This window comes from Thalassophryne amazonica, chromosome 5, assembly GCF_902500255.1.
Source record: "Thalassophryne amazonica chromosome 5, fThaAma1.1, whole genome shotgun sequence".
Lineage (NCBI taxonomy): Eukaryota > Metazoa > Chordata > Actinopteri > Batrachoidiformes > Batrachoididae > Thalassophryne > Thalassophryne amazonica.
Window position 1 is genome coordinate 78,072,404 of NC_047107.1, and position 18,785 is coordinate 78,091,188.

Sequence of the window (18,785 nt, forward strand, 5' to 3'; positions counted from 1 at the left end):
ACATTTCAGAAATGGTACTTAGTTTTCAACATAACAATGCTCAATTTCATCAATTTTTGTCGAGTGTAGATGTATTTTTATACCATATCTCAAAAACTGTAATAGCTACAGCTATTTTTTTGGTGCCAAAATGTCCACAATGCACAAGTTTATATTCAACTTCAATGTATTTATGGGCCTTAACTGCAATATTTTTAACGTAATAGGACACAAACCAAATTGCCATCCTTGAGTGTATGTAAACTACATATAGGCTGTATGTCAAGAACCGTTACAGATAGAGACCTAATTTTGGTGTCAAAATGTCCACAATACCCAAGTTTATATTTAACATCATACATTTATGTGCTTAAATATTGATATTTTTTGAGTTATTTTGGAAGAACTACATTTTTGCATGTTTTCGGACGGCCATCTCGGATTTTGGGAGTGTTCCCGATTTTTAATCTTTCTAGACTTTTAGTATGTTTTATAAAACAGTTTCAGGGTTCAAATGTCACCAAAATCATTTCTGTTGCAATTTGTTCCGGGTTGACCCCTTTTTTTTTTTAGAAAATGACTGGACTAAAAGAAGAGAATTAAGTCTCCAAGGGCGACAGCTACACTGTATTGGACAGCATGTCTCATGGGCATGTCCTCGATCTATGATGACTTCATATCTCCTCTGGGGGCGACGGATGCCATGATGCAAACTGTTCTTTGCTTATCACGCCACACAGCCAGAACACAGTTTTGCTTTTACACATTCCATTTCAGAAAAACAACACAAGCAGGTCATCCACAAATAAATGTCAAATACAACACTTTTCAACCCATCATATAGCTCTACTGATCCATGCGCAGGGCAACGGCCTGACCATCTGGTTGTGGGTTGAGAGCAGGCGGAAGACATAGGTAGAGTGCTGTGTGAGGGCAGCTTGCAAGCTGTTGTAGCAACTCTCTGTTCAATGAAGGCATCTTTTAATACGACATATAAAATTGAAGTCTGTTTACTGTCAGTCTTTGATTCTTCTGAGTTCGCTCACCACCTTAAATTACTGGGAGGGGATCAGCCAGCTTGGAAATTCCCAACAACTGCGTGTTAGGTATACAAATTTTCATGGCTAAGGGATCTGAAATGATGAGGCGTCATAATTACATTTGGAAACAGAAGAAAGGAGACTTTTATCTAAGAAGAAAGAGTACTTCTTATGAACTTGGGGAGGAAAAGGAATATTCTCTATAAGTGAGATTACGAAACGGCCACACATCCGCATATGTTTTAAGAAAAAGCTGAATAGTGTGTGCTGATCTAGAACAAGTCTTTTTGGAGGAACTGCCATCTAAGGCAGCATAAAGTATGCAATTTATATCACTTACTTATATCATGTACTTGTAGTCATGTTTGGTAAACGATAGAAAAAGTTTGAAAAGAATGTTGGTTCGTCCCATTTTGGTGCATAAATATTGGTCAAGATTACCGCAAATGAAAAAAGTCTCTCACACACACACACACACACACACACACACACACACACACACACACACACACACACACACACACACACACACCCACCCAACACAATAATGTAGCGCCCTGCAGGATCGGGATCAGGTTTGTAGCTTTTAAATCAATTTGTTCTTTAGTAAAATAAAAACAAATGGAAATTTAATGTTTCCTAGAAGAGAAGTGTTTGGACATTTTAAGTTCGATTTGCTCCACGACCCGATCCAGGATAAGCGGTTGAAAATGCGTGAGTGAGTGAAGTTTGATTTGTTGTTGACCTACTGATAAAGGGAGGGAAAAGTAAACATCAGATTATCACAAGTGTAGGGTGACTACAACCTTTACACAGTACTCTACTGTAACTAGCTGCACAAAGCTGTCATTTGTTCCTTTTGATTAGCTATCCTTTAAATCTGTCTTGAGTGTGCTCCCAAAATCCGTGCATAGCAACTGATTTCACTTACCTATTACAGGTCTGTCATTCACAGGCTCCTGGTTGCGCGTAGTTGGAAATGTACTGCAGCAAATCCAACAACAGCCAAAAAATAAAAACAAATAATATGAAAATCTTATTTGTGACATAATTTCAAAGAATGTCTTAAATCAGTAGTCAGCTGATTATAAAGACTGTTAGCACGCTGAATGAACTGCAAGCTGCTGTATGACAATATATAGTCAGTACACGGAAGTAAGGAATGCCCTGATTTACGTAGCATGATTTGAACTGCACATGCTGGTCAGACCAGTTATTGCTGAGATAAACATAACTGTTTAACTGACTGCAGCATGGGCTTTTTGTAAATATTTGACCATCCAGTGTAAAAAATGTTTAACTGTAAGGGTCACTGGTGAGTTTTGCAGTAATGATGGAAAAATATTTAGTTTCATTTCATCCAAAAGTAGATTTGAATGGAATTTAGAAGGTAATCAGCTTAATGCAGTGTAATGTCTCTATAAACTGCAGTGTAATGTCTCTATAAACTGCCAAAGATTTCAAATCACCGCAGACCTGGGAGCATGTGCTGGTGCTATGTGTCAGAGCACCACAGAACCACCTCGGGTTCAATGATTTCACATCAAAGTAACTTTTCTACAAGGCTTTGCTGCATTTTGTTCAATTCAGTAACACTGGAATTACTTTTTGAAAAGATTTTACTTTGATTACACTTCAGGAAAGTACTATGCACAGCTGTTGCACAATGTGAACAGAAAACTAGAAGGGCATTCCTACTTACAATCTCCAAAATTCCCCACCACCTTGCATGGCTGCTACTTCTGCAAGTAATGTTTTTGGTGGTTTGTTAGCATTGTGCAATAATTATTTAATTTTCTAGAAATGTAGTGAAGGGGTGGGATATGGGGGGTGGGAGTAACATCTGGAGTGGATCCAGTTAAGGGTGCTGATCTTTTCTACTTTCTTTAATGTTGCAAGATCAGCAATTTTTCAACATTTTTGTTAATTTCTCAAGCACTAATCCACAAATCTTTATGAAAAAAATGTGGCATATGTAGAGTACTAATCTGGTGGTTTTTTTGTTTTTTTGCTGCAGTTACACTGTCTTCCACTTCTGTCAATTGCAGAAGTGGTCATTTGGTGTGAAGCAACTATTTTGTGGCTTTCCTTTTAGTTGGATTATTGTTCTGAGATGTTCTGGTTCTACTCACCCCCGTTTTCTTTTACGATTTGAGTCACTTTGTGTGTGTCTCTGTGTGTGTGCTGTATTCAAGCCTCCCCTATTCCTGCGCACCTGTCACTAGAGTCAAATGCACAACATCCCTGTGGTGTATTGTATTGAACAGCAGTACATGTTGTATTGACTGTGACCACTAGGTGGTGCTACCGGGATATACTGGTTGTATAAAAGTATTAGAAGAAGATAAAGAAGCCTGCAGGACCCGAAGTGCCTCATCTCAGTCTCTTATTATAAACTACAAGAGAATAATGGTAACCCACAGCTATACCAGAACACTATAGAGCATAAAACCACAACAAACCTGGCATTTTCAGTGAATAAATAAATAAAATAGCTGGATTTACGTGCAGACATTTTAACAGCGGATGCTATTTTGGCCCTAGGATGGTACAACTAGTCATAACTGTTTTTCCGGCTTGTCATGTCACTACTTTCTGAATAAAAGGACTCTACCTGTCACTTGTTTCTTCACCTGTCAACCTGTATTTGACCACACTGTTCCCTGTTTAAGTTGCCGGGTTCTTCTTTGTCTTCCTCCGTGACCGTGATGTACTGTGAGTTTTTGGATTATCTTTGGTTCCTCCCATGTTATGTGTGATTATTGTCTCCTCCCGTGAGCAGCTGTGTACTGTTCAACTATTCCTTGACACCTCCCTAAGTTTTGCTGTTGTGTTACATTTTGTGTTCAGTGCCCTGTGGTTAATTCAGCTTGTTCATTGCCACCCTCTGCCTGCATTTTTGGTTTTGTGTTTTGTTATGTACTCCTGTTTGAACCTTTTTGAACATACCATTTGTTGGACTTTAGTCATATTTTGGCTTACCTCCTGTTTTGGCTACTGTCTGCATTTTGGGTTCTCTCAGAAACTGCAAACGCAACAGAATGTGTAAAAACATGGCAAGCTATGTGCTACAATTCCTTCATCAATATGTTACACATCACTGCTTATATTGGTAGAATACATACCATACATGGTGGCTTAGGCACATTTTATTGGGCATTGCTTTTGTCTCTGTCAGTTTAAAAAAATGCTAACAGCACACCTGTGTCATTGTGCATGTGTGTGACAGCATAACTGGTCCACTGTTTATGAAATGATGGACAGGGTTTTGCAGCAGCTGATCATGGCACAGACATGGTGCAAAAAACATGTACACACACACACATCCCTTCTGTACAGCTGTGAAGCCTGGATATCAGCTGAAACAACTGGAAAGGTTCCATTAATGTGCACTTGTCTCCATTCTAGGCAAAAAGTGGCAAGACAGGGTAACCAACACCGAAATCTTTGACAGTTTCAATTAAGGTGATTCTGTTGAAAGTGAGGCTTCGTTGGTCAAACCACATCATTAGGATGGAGGCCAGTAATACTCCAAAACAGTTTATTTTTGGAGAGCTGACACAGGGGCTGAGAAAACAGGGTCGCCTCCATACCCTGAAAGACCATCTGGAATGGTGAGACATCAAATGTGATCATCTTGAGTACACAACACAAGACAGGCTGCAGCAGCGTGTTTTGTAAGAAGAGGATCTGCATTGCTGAAAGAGAACCCCCAGAACCAGGCCCAGGAATCACTGTGCAGTGTGCACGCAATCACAGGACAGTGTCAGTACCAGCCAAGTTCTAAGGACTTCCAGTGCAAGTTTAGAATCGGACTACAGAGCAACTACCGCATACACACATAGCTATACAGACGCATCTTCTTCAGGACCACCAAGGATAATGTGCATATTATCATATCAAAAATCAGTTACTGAAACCACACAACATGACGCTGCAACAGACAGAAAGCGTCTAATGGAGTGAAACGATTTCAGTAAAAAGGGGGTCAATATGACTTAATAAGCAACTGCAAAAGTTCTTTTACAATTAAGATTTTTTTTTTTTTTTTTTACATATGCCTTGACATGACAAAATACAGACATCGATCTATTCGTATTGTGGATATTGCTTACACTGAGTGATAATGCAATGATATGAATTATAGAAGTGTATGACCACAGCAGCACTGCTCTTAGAAGATTGATACACTGAATTCAGAGTACACACACAAAAAACCCCCCATCATTATCGATATTCATGAAAAAAGCATCAGCGATATTCATAAAATTTACCCATAAAACCAAAGAAATACGGTCCAGTCAGGCCTTTTCCTGCAGCAGTGTCCACCTTCAAAAGTATGCACAAGAATTTCAGCTCCTCCCATTTCAGTCTTTCTCTGCAAATAAAATACATACAATCCAATTACAGCATTCAGAACTGACCCAATATATATAATCAATATCACAAAATGCTACCTTGCCTGCTCTGCCTTACTTGTATCTTCCATGTATTGTACATTGGTGATAGTACATCTTTTTTGATGAAATATCTGAATTAAGAATCTGGTCATCCTCTGTACATGTAATTGACAAAACTATATTTACAAGTATCAAAAAAAAACAGACAACAACAAAAGTCCAATTATCTCCTGCTGAAGACGTTGGGCTGGAATTATTTTCTTCCATGCATGTTTTCACACGGCATGCTTCCACTATGCAAAGTTGACGTTTCGCCTAATGTTTTGTTTCCGAGTGGGTATGTGAAATGATTGATAGTTTTCAGGATTACCACAGTGAAGTCTCAGTGCTTTTCATGCCTGCTATTTTAAAGGACCGACTTTTTACATTGAAAGTCACAGCAATGTGGCCAGTGAAGGTCACTGAATGTTACACAGCCCAAAGTTTTCCTGTGTGCCACTGCTACACTGATGTTACATTGGTTATGGTAAGAAATTGTGCTAATTCAGCACCTTCATGATAATATGGTCCAAGCTTCAAAATGAAGCATGGTCTAATGAACTGTGGCCACAAAACTTTACTCTGTAGCTACCAAACAGCCCATGGCCCTCTGTGCATTAGTTATTACGAGGTCTGTTAGAAAACTATCCGACCTTTTTATTTTTTTTCAAAAACTATATGGATTTAAATCATGTGCGCTTGCATTAGCCAAGCTTGAACCTTCGTGCGCATTGCGTGAGTTTTTTCACGCCTGTCGGCTGCGTCATTCACCTGTGGGCAGGCTTTGAGTGAGCACTGGTGCACCCCCCTCGTCGGATTTTCATTGTCAGGGAAATGGCTTATGCAAAGTTTCCATAATAAGTCAGAATGGCGTGTGAGTCCAGAATGTTTTTAGAACCTTAGGGCCCTGTCCCACTGGCATTTAGAAGGATTTGCGTATGGATTACGCACAAAATTGGCCCATATTCGCCAAACATCTGCAATATCCGTGTAACATGCCTGTACGAGTCGGCCGTCATCCGAACACGCCCGTGATCATCCGCAGAGGCATGCATGTCCGCAGGCAGGATTTTTGAGCTGTTCAAAAATCTGAATGCGAATGACATCTGCCTTACATACTCCATATATACTCAATTCATACACAATACATACTCACTCTATGCGCTGTATATCTGCCGTTAACCGCTGATATCCGCAACTGACGGGGATTTGCGGCTTGGCAGCGGACCGGGACAGTGTGCAAAACAGATATACGAGGTCTGTTAGAAAAGTATCCGACCTTTTTATTTTTTTCAAAAACTATATGGATTTGAATCATGTGCGCTTGCATTAGCCAAGCTTGAACCTTCGTGCGCATTGCGTGAGTTTTTTCACGCCTGTCGGTTGCGTCATTCACCTGTGGGCAGGCTTTGAGTGAGCACTGGTCCACCCCCCTCGTCGGATTTTCATTGTCAGGGAAATGGCTGAGCGATTGGAGCAGGGCTGAATCAAATTTTTCCAGAAACTGTGAGAGAAAGCCAGGTGGAAACCATTCGGAAGATTCAGACAGCTTTCGGTGAGGATACTCTGGGCGTCACACAGATTAAGGAGCATTACAACCAGATTAAAGACAGCCCACAGCGGCGGAGGGCACGCCGCGCTCCAAGGGGTCATCGACAGGCTGAAACGACCAGATAATTTCCAAAGTGAAGGCTGCGTTGATCCGGGACGTCGTCTGACTACCAGAGAAATTGCAGAAGAGGTGTACATCAGCACTTTTGCAGGACATTCCACTGTTACAGGAGATTTTGTCCAGCTGTTACACAATTTCTCGGATACTCACTCCACTGAAAAGCCACTGAAAGCCGTCTGAATCTTCTGAATGGTTTCCAACACGGACGTGCTTTTTGTTGTGCGCCATTGCGGCTCCGTCCCGACGCGCAAATTCTTCTGCATGTCTTTCATTACAAAATCTCCTGTAACAGTAGAATGTACCGAAAAAGTGCTGATGTCCACCTCTTCCGCAATTTCTCGGATAGTCACATGATGGCCCCGCATCACCACAGCGTTCACTTTGGAAATGATCTGGTCATTTCAGCCTGTCGATGGCCGCTCGGAGCGCGGCGCGCTCTCCGCCACTGTGGGCTGTCTTTAATCCGGTTGTAATGCTCCATAATCTGTGTGATACCCAGAGTATCCTCACCGAAAGCTGTCTGAATCTTCTGAATGGTTTCCACCTGGCTGTCTCTCACAGTTTCTGGAAAAATTTGATTCAGCGCTGCTCCAATCGCTCAGCCATTTCCCTGACAATGAAAATCCGACGAGGGGGGAGGACCAGTGCTCACTCAAAGCCTGCCCACAGGCAAATGACGCAACCGACAGGCGTGAAAAAACTCACGCATGCGCACGAAGGTTCAAGCTTGGCTGATGCAAGCACACATGATTCAAATCCATATAGTTTTTGAAAAAAATAAAAAGGTCGGATAGTTTTCTAACAGACCTCGTAGTTCCCCAATCACCTCAACCCTTTGTACCTTTTAGTTCAAAAGGCTGTGAAAATAGCAGTGACATTACTGCTAGCAAACAGTTCTGAGCAAATACTGTGGTTGTTGCTTGCTAGCTAGCAGCTTACCAGTACATTGAGGCTATTCAAACATAGGTTTGTCAAGGCGCCCCAAAACTGCTAATAACAATGATTTTTACACAACTTGAGCTAGAAAGACAAAAGGTGGACAATGAAAAAACAAAAACATAATGAAAATTTATGAGTGAATGGAAACAGCCATCTAAGCAGCTGGAAAAGTACACATCTAAATACAGGGTTACGCTGCAGCAAGTTTAGGGGAACCAAGAGCATGCTCCAAGTTAATTTTTTTTTTTTTTTTTTTTTTTGACTGTCATTTTTGTTGTCTTTATGTGCAAATTATTTTAAAAGTAGTTGCATTATAGTAAGTCCCTTTGGCTGCTCCCTTGCTTTCATTCGGGGTCACCACAGCAGTTTTACACCAGACGCAACTATTATTACATGGAGAATTGGCAAGGGTGGGTTTATTTGAGCCAGGAAGCTTCCACACTAGAAACAAGCACACTTACCCTCTTGGCCACCACCCATGCCCAACTACTTGTATGATAACAAACAATAATAAGCATGTAACTGGGTTTCAGTTCAACACTACCCCCCCCACCCCTCCTTCCTTTCTTTCTCTCACTCATTCACTCACACACACTATGAACCTCATCTGTCAGATGAGACTACTGATCAATGTATTTATGATCATGGAAGGTTAACTGGTATAATCTGTTCAGGCTTCACTGTGCTATTACTTTGGTAGGCTAATGTGGTTGAACCATGGAAATACTTTAAAACTTACCATTTTCAGCCGGTTAACAGCACAGTCTAAAGCACAGATGTCTGTTAACACAGTGGATTACCTAAAGTAACCTTGATATCTAACATTATCAATCAATAACTAGGTATTGTAGCTTATATGGTGTCATGCTCCTGCCCATGATGGGTTCATGTCCTGAATCTTGTGTTTTATTTATGATATCAGGTTGCCATTGTCATGCTTCAGTTATGTTTTGTCTTGTTTTTATTTATTTTTGATGTTTTATGGGCTTGCCACGTATTTAGTTTTGCTTATTGTTTATTATTTGCTTTCACTCTTGATCCCTTAGTTGCTTTAGTCTTAGGTTCATTCTGTTTATCACATTTATTATATTGTGCTTTAGTCACAGGGTTTTGTTACTATTTATTTTCAGTGCTTCTTTTCTGTTATGTCAATTTGTTATTTATTGCACTTTCTGTTTAGCAGTTATCTTGTTTCATTAATTGCATTATTCTGTAGTCATCTGGTTTGTTTATTCTCTGTTTGTCAGTAGTTTATTTTTGCTCATCTCATTTGTGATTTCAGTTATGCTTTAATGTCAGGTTTTGTTTCCAGTTCTCATGTTCATGTTCTGTTCCTGATCCTGGTTATAGCTGCATTTTATTCTGTCCATGGTTTTTGTTTTGATTGCCCCTGCACCAGATCTTGTCTTTGTCTGTCACTATGACTCTTTTTGCTCTGTGTTTTCGTCCACTTCCACTCTTGCACCTGCTCACGTGTCTTTGTCTCTTTCATCACTCCACTCTGTGTGTTTTCCTGCCTTCACTTTCTTGCACTGTGCACAATCTTTGTCTTCCCCGGTCACGCCCCTTCCAGAAACTTCACTGACACCTGCATCTTGTTTCACTGATTACACCACCAATTATTTAAGCCCTCACAGTCTCACAGCTCACTGCCAGATTGTTGACTTTGTCACTTTCCAGCCTCTGTCTCACATCTTGTTTTGTCCAGCTTATCAGTATTTTGACCTTGCCTGTTTCTGACCTCGAGTTTTGTCTTGCCTTTGATTGCCCATACGCTGTGTATTTTGACCTGTGCCTGTTTTTGACCATGCCTCTGTTTCTTGTCTGCCTGCTACCGCTGCCACGCTGCTGGACCACACGTGTACCTACCTGCCTGTTGAGCCAGTTAAATCCCTTTTTGAACTCTATCAGTCGTGTGAGTTTGCAGTTGTGTCCTACAGTTTGTGCCACGCCTGATATATGGACTGCTTCTTGTTTTGATTTCAGCCTGTGATAGCTGCTTTGAATCAAAGCTTCGAAGACAGCATCAAAGACTTAGCTTCCATTTCACAGTTTCCGACTGCATCGATTCAAATTTGAAGTGCGCTTTGAAGATTCGAGTGCTTCGTGACTCCTCTGAATTATGTGACATTATGTCATGTTCGCAAAAGTACACACACAAAAAAAGACAAAAGTAGCTGGAACACAGGTGTACAATAATTTTTCTGGGCATTATGGCTTGAGACCTTTTGACATAGTGCATAATAGCCAGCGGCTTTACATGGCAATTCTGCGGGGTGTCCCAGCAGTTTCCTCACCAAGCTCAGAAGTCTTGCTCATTGGCTGGACACCTTACAGTTACTCAAAAATACGTAGAACCTGGTTATGGTTACCTTTATTTTAAATAAACAGTCATATTTTGATTCTGTTAGTGACTTTTCATTTATTTATTATTTTCATTTATTGAAGTGTCACAGTTAAAGAAAGAGTGAACTGGCATAAAATTAGCTTTTTAGGCTCCAAGCACATCAGCGAAGCTGGTCAAAGGACCCTATTGTTTTTGTGCTGATAATTATATGAATTGTTTTTTAATAAGATTAAATATGGACCACCAAAAATGTACCCTACATTTCAAGGGGTTTATGGCCCATGGGCCCAGGGCCAGAGGTGGGATGAAGTCACTGTCAAGTCATTCTCAAGTCATCAATCTGCAAGTCCTAAATCAAGTCTCAAGTCAGATTACAAACAGCTGGTGGTCATTATGACTTGAGACTTGACTTGGGACTTGCTGATTCATGACTTGAGAGTTGCTTGATGGTGACTTTGTCCCACCTCTGCCCAGGGCTTACAAATACTTGCATCTGTCTCTGTGATGTGATACTTAGGGTAGTTGTAGAGTAACTGAATTACAATCACAGCAAAATCTGTCCATATTTTATCTTACCTTTAAAAATTGCTCTGACTGTAATTCGTTACCATAGAATTACCCATTAGTAAATTTAATTTCCAAACTTCCATAAGAATGCTAAACTGGTTTATTGCATATAACACCTAGTGTACTGTTAAAAAAAAATGTCTTTTTGTTAGTTGTCCCATTATATGGAACAATTTGAAGTTTTTTGGCAATTTAAAAAGCACTGAGTGATGTACATTCAAATTATTAAGTCATTCACTGGAAATATTTAACCAACAAATAAATATAACATTTTCTTTAAAAAATGACATGTGTGACATACCTCTAAGTGTTTCTATTGCTTGACTAACATCTTTATACACAGCAGCAAGCAGCTCCTCTTTTGGCTTCAGTCCATCCAGAAATACTGAAAAATAGAGACATTGAACAATTTTTTTGCTAAATTAATACAAAAGCAATTATATTTAACATGTAGCAGTGACTTCGATGGTCACCAGACTACTTTGGAAATGGGAGAAACTGGCAAGTTTATTTCAAGGTACATATAATTTTAAAACCACACATACTGGATGCTAAGAGCCCAAAAACTGCCCAAATTATTTCCTTTTACGAGTCATATATTAATATGGAGCCATAGGCCAAAAGTAAATGCTGATGTTGTGTGTGAATTACATCTATTATTTATATATACAACCCCTGGCAAAAATTATGGAATCACCGGCCTCGGAGGATGTTCATTCAGTTGTTTAATTTTGTAGAAAAAAAGCAGATCACACACATGACACAAAACTAAAGTCATTTCAAATGGCAACTTTCTGGCTTTAAGAAACACTATAAGAAATCAGGAAAAAAAATTGTGGCAGTCAGTAACGGTTACTTTTTTAGACCAAGCAGAGGGAAAAAAATATGGACTCACTCAATTCTGAGGAAAAAATTATGGAATCATGAAAAACAAAAGAACGCTCCAACACATCACTAGTATTTTGTTGCACCACCTCTGGCTTTTATAACAGCTTGCAGTCTCTGAGGCATGGACTTAATGAGTGACAAACAGTACTCTTCATCAATCTGGCTCCAACTTTCTCTGATTGCTGTTGCCAGATCAGCTTTGCAGGTTGGAGCCTTGTCATGGACCATTTTCTTCAACTTCCACCAAAGATTTTCAATTGGATTAAGATCCGGACTATTTGCAGGCCATGACATTGACCCTATGTGTCTTTTTGCAAGGAATGTTTTCACAGTTTTCAGTCTATGGAAAGATGCATTATCATCTTGAAAATTGATTTCATCATCCCCAAACATCCTTTCAATTGATGGGATAAGAAAAGTGTCCAAAATATCAACGTAAACTTGTGCATTTATTGATGATGTAATGACAGCCATCTCCCCAGTGCCTTTACCTGACATGCAGCCCCATATCAACAATGACTGTGGAAATTTACATGTTCTCTTCAGGCAGTCATCTTTATAAATCTCATTGGAACGGCACCAAACAAAAGTTCCAGCATCATCACCTTGCCCAATGCAGATTCGAGATTCATCACTGAATATGACTTTCATCCAGTCATCCACAGTCCACGATTGCTTTTCCTTAGCCCATTGTAACCTTGTTTTTTTCTGTTTAGGTGTTAATGATGGCTTTCTTTTAGCTTTTCTGTATGTAAATCCCATTTCCTTTAGGCGGTTTCTTACAGTTCGGTCACAGACGTTGGCTCCAGTTTCCTCCCATTCGTTCCTCATTTGTTTTGTTGTGCATTTTCGATTTTTGAGACATATTGCTTTAAGTTTTCTGTCTTGACGCTTTGATGTCTTCCTTGGTCTACCAGTATGTTTGCCTTTAACAACCTTCCCATGTTGTTTGTATTTGGTCCAGAGTTTAGACACAGCTGAGTGTGAACAACCAACATCATTTGCAACATTGCGTGATGATTTACCCTCTTTTAAGAGTTTGATAATCCTCTCCTTTGTTTCAATTGACATCTCGTGTTGGAGCCATGATTCATGTCAGTCCACTTGGTGCAACAGCTCTCCAAGGTGTGATCCCTCCTTTTTAGATGCAGACTAACGAGCAGATCTGATTTGATGCAGGTGTTAGTTTTGGGGATGAAAATTTACTGGGTGATTCCATAATTTTTGGACATTTACCATTAATGCATATACAATATAATTTTGCCAAGAGCTCTCGCAGAACATATTTTATAGATCTTTTACTTCAATTAAAGAAAAGAAACTAAAAACAAAAGTGTTACTTTATATTTTTGTTGAATACACACAGGTAAAAACAAAACTGCATTTCCAATTGCCCTGATAAACAAAGTACACCAGTTGTGAGAGGGTTTGGGCCTTTTTAATATGATGAGTTACAAGATGACGACACATTGTTTTTGCGTTATCATGTTAACAAATCAGATGAAGTTATTCTTTCTTTTACTGATCTATCCGTTCATTCATTCATTCATCTTCAACTGCTTTTCCGGGTTCAGGTTGCGGGGGTAACAGCTCCAACAAGGGGACCCGAGACTTCCCTTTCCCGTGCCACAATGACCACCTCTGACTGGGGGATCCTGAGGCGTTCCCAGGCCAGTGTGGTGTTATAATCTCTCCACCTAGTCCTGGTTCTTCCCCGGGGTCTCCTCCCAGATGGACATGCCTGGAACACCTCCCTAGGGAGACGCCCAGGAGGCATCCTTACTAGATGCCCGAACCACCTCAGCTGGCTCCTTTCAACGTGAAGGAGCAGCGACTCTACTCCGAGCTCCCCACGGATGACCGACCTTCTCACACTATCTCTAAGGGAGACACCAGCCACCCTCCTGAGGAAGCCCATTTTGGCCGCTTGTACCCGTGATCTAGTTCTTTCTGTCATGACCCAATCCTCATGACCATAGGTGAGAGTAGGAAAGAAGATTGACCAGTATATCGAGAGCTTTGCCTTTTGGGTCAGCTCCCTTTTCATCACTGCATTTTAAAGAGTACATGCCTCAGGTTTTCCAAACCCTAGAAATACACACATCAACACTGTCATTATCTTTTTCACTCAAACAATTACATTGTATCTTGCACTCACCAATTCCTGACACCATATTCTCCATCTCCTTTTGGTTTTTCAAATACATGGGCCACACATGTCTGTCAAAGTATCCAGGGGGATCAGGAGGTGTATACACCCTTGAACTGTCAATGAAGATAGCAGCAACAAAAACACGTAAATAAGCAAAGAGTTTCTTTTTTGAATTAAATTAAAGGTTAAATTCTTAATTCAAAGGAGGGACAAAATATTAAAATGTAAACAAGTAAGAAAGCATTCTAAACCATAGTATGCAAAGAAAATGGTGCTTAAACATTTTATTTTAATTCTGAAAAATCTAAAAAATATTTAGTGAGGGGATTCTTACCTTCGTCTCTCCTTACAGATGTCATACGGTATTTCTAGGAAGAATCTTTGGTCATATAACTCATTCAAAGACCTGTTAGCAAAAATGGAGAAAACAAAAAATGCACATTAAGCTATCACTGAAACACACAAAATTAAGGTCAGAAAAAAAAAAAATCAATGGCGGTAGTAGATAGCAATTATGGTGAGAGTGATTAAAAATATAATAGCTTTTGGAACACAAATGTGGACCATCAAATGACTCTGAATTATTTTTTTTAAATGGCATGTCAAAGTTTAAAGCCTGAAATACTCACAGTGATGTGATTCAAATCCTGCTTGTGTACCTGTAGTTGAAAATCAGGAAGCCCTCCACTATCAGCACAAACACCTTCTTGTGGTCTAAGGGTGTGATGCAGTCAGTCATTAGGTTTCGCTGTTTCAGGAACAACACAGGATCTCTTTGCCACAAATCAATTTTGCTCATCATTATATCCATGTGGAGGGCATCGAGCACTGAACAGAATGCAAACAGGTTTTCATCAAGTCTAGTGTTCAAGCTGTCAAAAAGCAGCCACATCCACCCGTCTCTACATACATCTGTGTATCAACAATTTCTGAACCGCTACACCTGCTGCGCAATTTGATGTGAAAAAATAAGGAACCAGAAAGAATTTACAAATTCAAAATATGTGCCAGATCTGTTTTCTATGCCATTTTTATATAACAATTTTTCTTTTTTACAATTTTATTCTTATTAATCATGGTTAATAATCAAGTTGTCACACCTCTGACAAATGTGTCGTATGATAGAAACAGATTTCTTCACAAATACAAAACAGAAAATACAATATGGCACCTACAGAAGAGCTACATTTTAAGAATCTGAAAACTGTACACTGCAGTTATTAATGTGTTTGGGCATTTTATGATTACTTACAATATATGATAGTGTTATCATTAAATTTCTAATGGGACTATTTACTGTGTACTATATCCACCATCAACAAACTGAGCAGTGCTCATTTCACTGCAGGGTTGACATAAAATGGTATATGTATTAGAATACACTGAGTTGACTGTATTTCTTCAAATACTTTGAAACACTAATATGAAAATGATTTAAAAAGTAAGTTGTCTGCAATATTTCATTGGTATTTTGAGCATTTGGCTGCTCTTGTCACTCTTATTATTCACTTCCTAAACAAATAATTTTGTCACAAAGAGGTCTGGTTTGAGGTCTTAATATGACAAGAGTTGTAAAAAAGTCAATATATCCTTTAATGCATGTACGTGTTTAAGGTGGGTTTTCCTACAACTCATTTATTTCATTAGGCTAAGTTAATAACACCTTGTTATCCACACCTGATTGAAGGTCTTGGTACTATTTTCCTTATACACTTACTTTATCAAAGAGGGTTATTATTTATCTAATCCCTGACACAGTCTGAAAAAGAATTATTTGTACTTACTGTCATATTGCTTAAAGCCATTGCTGTCCACAGGTACCTCTGAATCATCCTGGAAAAAGAAAATGCAGAATCAGTCATAACCTCAAATTCCTGTAATTGGGCGGGGAGTCAACACCATAATCTGATGTCAGCCTCCTATACTACCTTGAAAAAAGAATCCTGTGCAATAATGCAGCTGTTGGGAATCTTCTGGTGTAAATTAACAGAAAGCGTAGACTTTCCTCCATTAGTCACCCTGGAAAAAAATGTGTACAGCTTAAAACTGTTCTGCTTTTACACACCTGTTGAACACTATACTATGACACTATAAATGCTTGTAGAATATTCATTAAGCTTTCTAACATTCTCATTAATAATTACATAGACAGACTTGAACATTATCCTACACATGTGCAAATCAACATTATACTGATTGTCTGAAATATATACACTGAACAAAAATATAAACACAACACTTTTGTTTTTGCTGCCATTTTTCATGAGCTGAACTCAAAGATCTAAATCATTTTCTACATACACAAAAGACCCATTTTTCTCTCAAATATTGTTCATAAATCTGTCTAAATCTGTGTTAGTGATCGCTTCTCCTTTGCCGAGATAATCCATCCCATCTCACAGGTGTGGCATATCAAGATACTGATTAGACAGCATGACTATTGCGCAGGTGTACCTTATGCTGGCCACAATAAAAGGCCCCTCTTAAATGTGCAGTTTTATCACACAACACAATGTCACACATCTCACAAGTTTTGAGGGAGCATGCAATTGGCATGCTGACTTCAGAGCTGTTGCCCGTGAATTGAATGATTATTTCTCTACCATAAGCCGTCTCCAAAGGCGTTTCAGAGAATTTGGCAGTACATCCAACTGGCCTCACAACCGCAGACCACGTGGAACCACACTAGCCCAATATGAGGTTCAGCTGCAGTCTTTCTTGCAGTTAGCAGTGAATGCATCATATTAATAGAGGCAGCGAGTCAGAGTGAGTGGGTCTGCATAATTTTTCTAAGTAATTTTGTGGAAAAAACACACACACACACACACAAAAACCCTGCATAATTAGTTCTGAAATTTTGGGTTCTGATACATATTAAGTGAGACCTGTGAACCTCCTATAACGGGTCATGTTTGTATCTTTTAACATGCACAATGACCATGAAATAAAGACAGACAGGCCCAGCAAATTACAAGTGAAGCTTTGTTGCTAATCACAGGGTCTTGGTGACCACTAAGGTCGCCGCTGATTTGGGGAACTGGAAAACAGAAGAACAATTATCCACTATGGATTCAGTAAAAAGAAGAACAATTATCCACCATGGATTCAGTAAAAAGAAATGATATCATCTTTGCTTATTACAGCATGTGTTGGAATATTGATTTTCTTCTGTGTCCATGTCACAAACATTACAAAGTTTCTGGATATGAAACTGTTTTGTCTGCTCTTTACAGCAGCACCTGAATGCATCACCAGGCAGCATTTTTGCAACGCTGTCACTCAATGCACTCTGCAGCACAAAACCAAAAACAGAGAAAAAGCATGATTCTCAGATTGAGCATTGAGATCAACTGCATATCACCAAAAGCCTTCAGATGTCCATGAGACAATTTTAACAGGATATCTGAATGAGCGCAAGAAATGTAGGAAAAGCTCACTGTGACAGACGCATGTTATTGAAAAAGGTGACCAACAAATATGGTAAGTGGTGAAACCGTATAAATAAAAAAATAAGCAAAATTAAACCCTCACTTCTTTTTCTTATCAACTGTCAACATTCCTTCTCATCAAGACCTTCAAGTGTTGAACTTTCACCTGAGTTAGGTATCTCTTCATCAGAATCAACAATGTCATGTTTATAATGTAAATAACGTCATTTCTGTGTTGTTTGGAGGTACATCAACTCCACATGCAGCTGTTTCTATGCGTATTATGTTTGTGCGTGTCTGTCACGTTTTATTGATCTTATTCTGGTACATTTTGTACCAATCATTACAGTGTAACAACTAGCTTACTAAAGGTAAGAATAAAAGTACTGCCGAAGTGTGTGTGTGTGTGTGTGTGTGTGTGTGTGTGTGTGTGTGTGTGTGTGTGTGTGTGTGTGTGTGTGTGTGTGTGTGTGTGTGTGTGTGTGTGTGTGTGTGTGTGTGTGTGTGTGTGTGTGTGTGTGTGTGTGTGTGTGTGTGAGAATAACAAATATAATGAGGCCCAGTAGTTTATCTGCAAGCGAACAAAGGAGCTCGGTGAGATAAGGCAAGTTTAAACTGTTAAAACTCACATGTGGAGAAGACGTCAACGCTTGACATTAAACCTTACCCGCCTATTCCGACGATTATTTTCTTCATTTCGGCCGGTGAGCTGACAGTTCATCTGCTAATAAAACGTTTATAAACTAAGTGATACTAACAAAAAATACAACTTTATGTTCAAGCACGCCTTTCCATATCGTGATTGGCTACTCGCTTTTGCCGCGTCACGCACGCGCCCTGCTTATTGGCGAGAAGGTGTGGGCGGGGGGATAGGTAGAGTAGTGTCAACTCAGAACATGGCGCCATTTTGGGTCCATCTGTGCTGAACTACTGAATGAACCTTTTATGTTTTCAACATTTTTTAAAATCATTTAACCACATACAGTAACACATCCAGGTGCAGGGGCTATCAAAATAAATATAAAAATAGTTAAGATATCAAATTTACTATTTATGATATTTATTTAATGAATTTAAAGCCTGATTTTATGCTTCTGCAGCTCTGTAACTGCGTGACAGTTTTAGAGTTCTCTGTCGCTGGATTATGCTTTATTATGGATTAATTTGACCCTCAACAAGCTTTTCTTTCTACAATCATCACCTCCAAAGGTAAGCTGTACAGTTTCATCTTTTTCCAACTTTGTGTTGTAAAGTTGTGGCCTTTTCTGTATGTGATCCTGAGATGTAATCAGCGTGTGCACTGCAAAAACTTAAAATATGATGGCAGATGAAGG

At 39.4% G+C, this 18,785-nt stretch overlaps 2 protein-coding genes across 3 annotated transcripts in view; both read right to left on the reverse strand.

Annotated features, from left to right (window-relative positions):
• The window catches only part of LOC117510759 (gamma-glutamyl hydrolase), a 38,060-nt gene extending 32,667 nt beyond the window's left edge, over positions 1-5,393 (reverse strand). The window contains exon 1 of one of the 2 annotated variants that reach the window (XM_034170601.1): positions 5,294-5,393. In XM_034170601.1, the coding sequence (XP_034026492.1) occupies positions 5,294-5,297 (4 nt within the window). In that variant the 5' untranslated portion in view covers positions 5,298-5,393. Of the gene's footprint in view, positions 1-1,950; positions 4,727-5,293 lie in introns of those variants that run through there. The other variant, XM_034170600.1, reaches the window with a different exon arrangement.
• On the reverse strand, positions 4,880-18,241 carry nmrk1 (nicotinamide riboside kinase 1). Its single transcript, XM_034170604.1, has 8 exons — positions 18,119-18,241; positions 15,952-16,042; positions 15,808-15,856; positions 14,683-14,851; positions 14,358-14,429; positions 14,030-14,136; positions 11,285-11,368; positions 4,880-5,397 (listed from the first exon to the last, which is right to left on the reverse strand). The coding sequence occupies exons 1-8, from the start codon at positions 18,145-18,147 to the stop codon at positions 5,387-5,389; spliced, it is 612 nt and encodes a 203-aa protein (XP_034026495.1). The 5' UTR covers positions 18,148-18,241; the 3' UTR covers positions 4,880-5,386.
• Positions 18,242-18,785: the final 544 nt, after the last annotated feature.